At 37.2% G+C, this 7,806-nt stretch overlaps 1 protein-coding gene across 1 annotated transcript in view; it reads right to left on the bottom strand.

Annotated features, from left to right (window-relative positions):
* Positions 1–583: 583 nt before the first annotated feature.
* The window catches only part of LOC126162833 (E3 ubiquitin-protein ligase RNF169-like), a 94,416-nt gene continuing 87,193 nt past the window's right edge, over positions 584–7,806 (bottom strand). Inside the window, exons 9-10 of the mRNA XM_049919595.1 lie at positions 4,963–5,782; positions 584–2,406 (exon numbers count right to left, since the gene is read on the bottom strand). Of these exons, the coding sequence (XP_049775552.1) occupies positions 2,382–2,406; positions 4,963–5,782 (845 nt within the window). The 3' untranslated portion in view covers positions 584–2,381. The remainder of the gene's footprint in view (positions 2,407–4,962; positions 5,783–7,806) is intronic.

Genomic DNA, 7,806 nt, shown 5'->3' with positions numbered 1-7,806 from the left:
CAGTGTGTCATCATCTTATATGTGTGTTTTTGTTTTCTTCTTCTTTTGTTAAACGATTTGTTTGATGCAACTGTCCATATTAATCTATCCTGCGCAAGCCTCTTCACCTCTACATTACTACTACAACCTACACCCATTTTAACCTGCTTATTGTATTAGAGCATTGGTATCCCTCTACAATGTTTATCCCACAGGCTTCCCTCCATTACCAAACTGTAGATTCACTGATGCCTCAGGATCTGTCCTATCACCTAATCCCTTCTTTTACTCAGATTGTTCCACAAATATCTATTTCCCAAATCCGATTCAGTACCTCATTTGTTGTGTGATTTACCCACCTAAACTTCATTATTATGAATCTCATATGTTTCACTGTATGCTTTCAGCTCCTTTTCTTCATAATGTATCTGTCAGGCTATCTGGATGGAGGTCACATTAACCATTACTTTAATAAGGCACCAGATATCATATGAAGCCAGCTACCACCACTTTATCACAAAGACCACACAGAACAAGAAAAATTATTAAAGAATATACTACATCAATGCATAAGGAACAGAAATAAGACAAATCCCTATATACATTCTGTACATAAGGCATACTTTTATTTACATTTCGAATGTTTTACATGTATACAATACACACATTTAGAATTTGTCTCCAAATTAAACAGTCTGTAGAAGCCACAAAGAAAATATCACAATACTGATTGCAAGGCAACATTATTAATCTTCTATTTAGTCATTAATAGTAACAATAAAACATAATTTTTTTACATCAACATCTAAAACATATATGCACAGAAGCAACTGAGCATATCCACTCACTCACTCACAATACCTCCATTCTCCTCACATATCAAAAATTTACTGTCACTGAATTTAACAACCTTGCCCTCAAATTAGTTACATACATATGGCAACATAGCAGCCACACTCAATGACCAGTAACACGTGTACGGTACTATTATGAAGCAAAGTTGTGCAGAATATTGAGGTATTCTTTACATGCCTCACTTCATCATCACTGGATAAAAAGATAAAAAATTCCTGATTGAGAGAAATAAGAAAATGAACACACTAAGCTAAGTATATGTGTATTATCTTAATCAAGAGGAAATATGAGATGAATTATACAAATGAGATATCAGAAACTAGTAACTCAAAAGAAAGAATATATGCAAAAGTGAATAACTGTGACTGATTTGAACCAGCCTCAAATTTATAGAGCCATCTAATGTTACATAACAAACAATTCTGTTCTCTGTATGAAGAAAATGTAATATATCCCTGAGTGTGATACATTATGTGGAAATCTCACTGTCTTTCCAACTGTATCATTCACATTGTATTATCACCTTTCTCCCTGTCAGACATTACATAATTAATTATTTCACAAATATTTCAGTTCTTTTTGCAGATCAGAAGCTTCTTCACCCCTTGTGTCTTTTCCACTAGCTATAGTATCTTTAATACAGTTGACAATTTTGTCATACTGTGTGCTTAAGTTAACAGAGTACACTGATCTGTCACATTGAGCACCACACACTGCGAATATCATATCAACATTATAGCACTCATTTTCCATATTTATAATTCTCTCTCTCTCTCTCTCTCTCTCTCTCTCTCTCTCTCTCTCTCTCCAATATACCAACCACTCTTGAACAAACACTGCCTTTTAAACAATTTTTGGGTAAACCATTGCATTCATTCTTCACACTCTTCAGAATGCAGATGTACAATTGCAGAGGAACATGTTCATCTGGTATAAACAGTCTGAAATAACAAATCCATGCATACCTTTCACAGCAATCTGCAACAATTTTCAGTGGAGGGGTTAACTTTCATAAATGTTATACCACATCTTCACTGAAATATCTTATTTGATTGTGAAAGGAAAGTAATCATCTCTTTCCTGTACTATGATAAGCCCACTAAAAATTTACATTCTAATAGTTTTTAAGATATCTGAGGAGCACACAAGAAAAATTTACTGTAAACCACAAATAGTCTTTTTTTCATTTTCTATATTTTTTTATTCGTAGGACCAGGATCCCTTCTACACACTGTTACATAAAATCTTGAACAGAGGTCATATACACATATATTTATATCATAAACTGGTCACTGATAATATCTTTGTAGCTTCTCCAGTTGTGAGTGACTATAAATATCTTGATATAAAATTTCTCTGTGACAGATTTCATAAAATATCATAAATAATACCCTGTCACATTAAAAATCACTTTTACAACTCAAAATAATCATAGGAAATATATAAAAAAGAAGACACAACAAAATGCAAAACTTAGTATAGAAAGGAATATTAAATTACAATAAACACACATCAGTCAAATAATAAAATTTTCTTCATTTCTCCACCTAATGTCCAGAATGGGCAATCAACCTGAAACCAAAATATCTGAGCATGACACTAATTCCAAGAAGATTCAGGTTTATACATATAGACAAACAAATTAGTTGTAAAATCACTGGTGGTCAGCTATGGATAACAGATAAGGCAGTGAACAGCCCAGTGGTTGGTTTGAACACCACATTGTTTTACTAGCCATGGTCTTAGGGGAGGTTGTATGCCCTTGTCTTCCACTGTATTCTGAGCCGATTTATCCACCCATTACCGTATTTACTCGAATCTAAGCAGCACTTTTTTTCCGGTTTTTGTAATCCAAAAAAACCGCCTGCGGCTTAGAATCGAGTGCAAAGTAAGCGGAAGTTCTGAAAAATGTTCGTACCGCCACAACTAACTTCTGCCGTCGAATATATTTGCAGGCACAAAGATAAATACTGGCGCCAAAACCTCTGACTCAGTAAATAAATTTAAAAAAAGGGTGGAAGACGAGCTTTTTTCTCCGCCCCGAGTTTCGACCATTGCATTTTCGTACATTATCCAACGAAGTAAATACAAGTTCCGTATTGTTAATCTTCAAATGTAGCAGCATTTCAATGTACTATGAAAATCCGACTGGCAAGACTGTTTGGGATGTTTGTCAATATGGCCAACTCTACATTCTGAATTTTTTCCTACCTGTGAGAAGAGATGGTTGCTAATAGGAACTTCTATGAATTGTGAATCACATGCAGTATTCTCTTCACCATAAGAATAATACGAATATAAACATTTTGCCATGTATTCTTTCGTGTTTGCTGCTATCTCATTTAAATCTTGTTTGCCTAATAAACGACGAAACTAGTGTGAGACAACAGCAAACGCGGAAGAATATACATATCATGTCATGTTTATATTCGTATTATTCTTATGCCTAATAGTGATACAGTCAGAAATGAAGCACGGCAATTGACTAGATTTTTAAATCTAAGATGACTCTAATTTCTGTGCGGAATGTGATGTACAAAAGAGGCGTCTGCAAAGATTTTTCAAACGGCGAAAAATTTTAGCTAAACTCTCGTTCAGAACATCATCTATCATACGCAGTCTATTATTTGGTTCTTGTTGATCATTATCGAAGAAAGCAGCAGTGTAAGTAACAACAAATAGCAGTCTCTTGCCATTGTTACACTAATGAGACAATTCCTCTCTCTTTTTTTTTTATCGTAAGCGGCGTTAGCACGCACAAAAGCAAGCCATGCCGCGAGCGGTGACAGGTCGTAAACACACATTATCAGAATGCGACAAACAATGCATGTCACAGTACAAAAACGCATTTTCAGCGTAGAGTGACGTAAACACCTATAACAAAGAGAACGGCACTTATCAGATCAAAGAAAAATAAGCAATCGATTCAAACCAGACGTAGCACGTGAAAAAGGAAGGGTACCCATATAAATAAGGATGGAGCGCCTGACACATAGCAATGGCTACCTGTAAAGCTTAACTGCTAAGCCTACGACTCGAACCAAACTACTGTAGCTGTATCGTCATTCATTCGACCTAAATTGTGTCTCATATTACAATGGACCAATTGTGTTTCGATTTGGAATTGCGGCCTAAAAGTGTTCTATCCCTTGAATTTTGAGTCTCAAATTTCAGGTGCGGCCTAGATTCGGGAAACTTTTTTTTCCTTGATTTCGAGTCTTATTTTCAAGTGCGGCTTACATTCGAGTAAATACGGTATAGGGGGACCTACCATTTAATTTGAACACCAAGTCACAGTGCAACTTGACCTTTTTTTTATATAAACAACATTGCTAGAGGTGAAAATAATAACAAACCTAGTACTAACTGGGGCTCATATCACAGACATTTGGATCTGCAGTCTGGCACTTAGCCACTGATGCATCATTGCTGACATTTGTTGTATGGGCAGAAGGCCATGGTTCAAGACATAATGAAGGCAGGCTTAAGGTCATGGTTCAAGGCACGATGAGTTAGCACTTACACAGCAGAAAACTGCTTACTTGTTAATAGCTATGGAAAGGATGAGAGAGAAAAAAAAAACAGATTCAGCAAGTATTATGTACAAAACATTAATTTGCTGTATCATCCTGGTCTGAACATGAGTAGGAAACTGAATCTAACTGGTCCTCACCACACTGCAATACTTGGGGCAGTGTCAACATGGGTAACAATTTCTCTCATGATTTCAAAAAAGAGGTTTTTTCATTGGGAACCACATGGCAAACCTTTGGAACATTGCTCATGACAGGAAAGAGGATCTGTTTTGTGTCTCAGTCTGGACATGCAATTTTAATCTGAAAGGAAGTTTCATTACAGCATAAGACTACACAGCAGTAAATTAGTTTAATTCTAAAAGCTTAATAATATGGCAGAAAATGTCACACTGAAGGGAAATGTGGTTCAGAAACAGCATGTACCATGTTACACCAGGCAACTATGTACGAGACTAAAAAAACAAACGTAATTCACATAAGTAACTAGTTGCTAAACAGTTTATACACAAGTCTTCTGCTACATCTACCACATATCGAACTGAATGCCACTTAGAAAACCTAAGTTAAGTTACCATTAAAAATGACTGCTTACCGTTGGTTACCTCTGTGGAATGCTTCCTGAAGGGTGCGTTGCCTTGCCCCTTTGTTCACTACACTCTTTCCTTTTTTGGTAACAGTCTCCGATATTGATGTACTTCGGAGTTCGTATGCCCTCGATGTCCCTTTCCTACGATCCACTATTCTCGATTCCATGTCCCATTTCCTCTGTAGTTCCATTGCTAACTGCAGGTCCTCCTGTTCCTGGCGTATCTGCTGTTCTATTCGTGCCTGTTCAACAACCACACGCTCATCTTCGATGCCACTGTCACACACAGCATCGTCTCTAGATTCTGTCTCTACTTCAACATTGTTGTTATTATTTACAGTGAGACTATTCTCATTCTTTTTATTGTGATAAATTAATGCTTCGTGAACTCTTTTTTCGCCATCAGCAATCTTCTTAGGAGCCTCATTTGTGAAGTGCATTTTTGTAGAATCTTCTTCACATAATGATATTTTTCCTGAATCTGTGCTTGTTTTTGCTGGGCTCTCACAGCTTCCACCATAGCTACATGCTACATGTGAAATATCAGGCATCTGCAGATCCTCCTCCTCAGCTGCACGGCACACTTCAACTGGACTAACAGCAGAGTCCAAAGATGATACAAATGTTGAAATTGTTGTATTAGCAATATCTGCAGCCTGTGGAGCAGGTCTGTTTGCAGATGCTGTGGATGAAAAGCCAGAGACAGCAGTACTGCGATCAAAACGTTTTGTGTCTGTACATAGTTTTTTCCTCTCTGGTCCTGATGTCAGTTCACTTCTTTCAAGCTGTGCGTTATATGGGTCCAGTTTCCTGATGAAGTCTCTTCCTGAAATAAGTAAAAAAGAGCTTAAATGAGTAAATACATAATGAAATAATATTTTTCATAGCAATGAAAGCTTGATTGAAACAACAGAAAGGGAAAATATTCTCCTGATGATTCTATAGTACTTTCTCACAGAATACAGAAAAAACAATTTCTTTGCTGCCTTTGTTAACTATTAAATAATGTAGAGATCTCAGCCAGCTTTAAATTTGAGAGCTGGAGCTGACAAAATTGTGGCAGTGCAGGTATCATAGTAAAATGAAAACAAAAATCAGTGGTGGCAAAGGATTTTAATTAAAAAAAAAAAAAAAAAAAAAAAAAATTGCGCACACGCGCGCGCGCCCACACACGCCCACACACACACACACACACACAAACTGGGGAGAGGGGGAATCTGAGCTGCAGAGAGCCATGGGGGACAGGCAGGGACAGCATTATTGTCGTAACAGTGAATGGAATAGTTCAGCATGTCATATGACTGTGGTATCATCAGACCTCCCTCTGGCCGATAGTGTGACAGCTGTTCAAAACATGTGCGATATCATCTCGTCTGATCTGGCAAGATCACAGGTGCACAATGCATATGACCATTCATCTCTGAGTCTGTGGATGCACTATCCTTCTCAAATGCTAGTTTATCAAGGGTAAACTATCACTATTGCAATTCAGAGAACACCTTTGTTGACACAGGAACACTCCTCAAAACATGAAGATGCTTGTGTGGCCCTTCAAGCCACCTGATCTCAATCCTATTGAGCACATCTGGAACATCACTGAGTGAGACTTATGTACCTTGGTGTCAGGTTTGATCAGCTTCCATGTTGACATGTGAGCAGCAGTTGAGTGATCATGGACCACTATAATTTCAGAATCTCGTGGACACTTTCCAAATGTTACAGAAGAAAGAGGTGACAGATGCTACCAAGTACATGTGTCTCATTCAACTGTTTTCATGTCATATGTCTGTACTGAAACTGATCTTGAAACAAAAGCTAAAATAACAACAAACATATGCAGCTAGTTGACAGTTAGTCGGGAAAAAAAGAGAATATATCAATAGCCCCATTCATTACTGTGAAGAAACCTGTGCAGGATAGATTATCAAGGAGAGCTGCATCAAATCAGTCTTCAATTGAAGACCACAACACATCCCTATCACTTTTGGGTGGATGATACAGTCATCAAAAATAAATAAATAATAATTAGGCCAGGCTGTTTGCTCACTACACAGCAAACATGATGTTTCTAGTCTAAACTAATTTAACCAAATCTAGTATTCTGTTAGTCTCACATACTGGTAGGTCCTACAGCCAGAAGAAGACATTGTATTAATGGAAAATGCTCTTAATATGCTAACATACCTCCCTTCCACTAAATTGGCAAGTAAAACCAGATGTTTCAGACTTGTCGAACTACTGACTGTTGTTTCCTATTTTCAGATACTCATTCTATTCAACAGCAAGTTGATAGTACAGTGAGAAGCGGTACACCAAACCAGAGAGACAGAGACAGAGAGAGAGATCTTTACATCCCACCGCACCTTGATACCCGACACAATGATAACAGCTTTCTTTTGTTTTTTTTTTTGCATGGGCAACAGGACATCCTGTACGGTTCAGGGTTTGAAAGATGGAAAGTAAAATCAGAACACCATTTCTGAAAGATGTTATTGTTGAATGAACTGTGGCTATTGAAACTACAAGCAGAAAAAATGCAGGAAAGAACAGATGTATATACAAGATATCATCTTCAGTGGATGATAACGTAGAAAGAGCATTTGAGGTGCTGTCTTACGTCTTACAGGATAAAGATAAAATGAATACTGTTAGGTCCCTGCAGTGGTGCATCAGAGCCTACTGTTTTGTTTGTAAGTTGACACAGCCTTTAATAAGAAGTAACTTGTTTCGATTTTCCTGTGTTTTTTTTTCATTGTAATTCTTCCACTGCCTGCATGTTTGTGTATTCATCAGGCACAGTTCCATATTTTACTGACTGTTTAGTGTTTCTATCTGCCATCTTTAGTATGG

The sequence above is a fragment of the Schistocerca cancellata genome, chromosome 2 (genome assembly GCF_023864275.1).
Source record: "Schistocerca cancellata isolate TAMUIC-IGC-003103 chromosome 2, iqSchCanc2.1, whole genome shotgun sequence".
Classification (NCBI taxonomy): Eukaryota; Metazoa; Arthropoda; class Insecta; order Orthoptera; family Acrididae; genus Schistocerca; species Schistocerca cancellata.
This window is presented reverse-complemented; position numbering and strand designations above follow the sequence as displayed.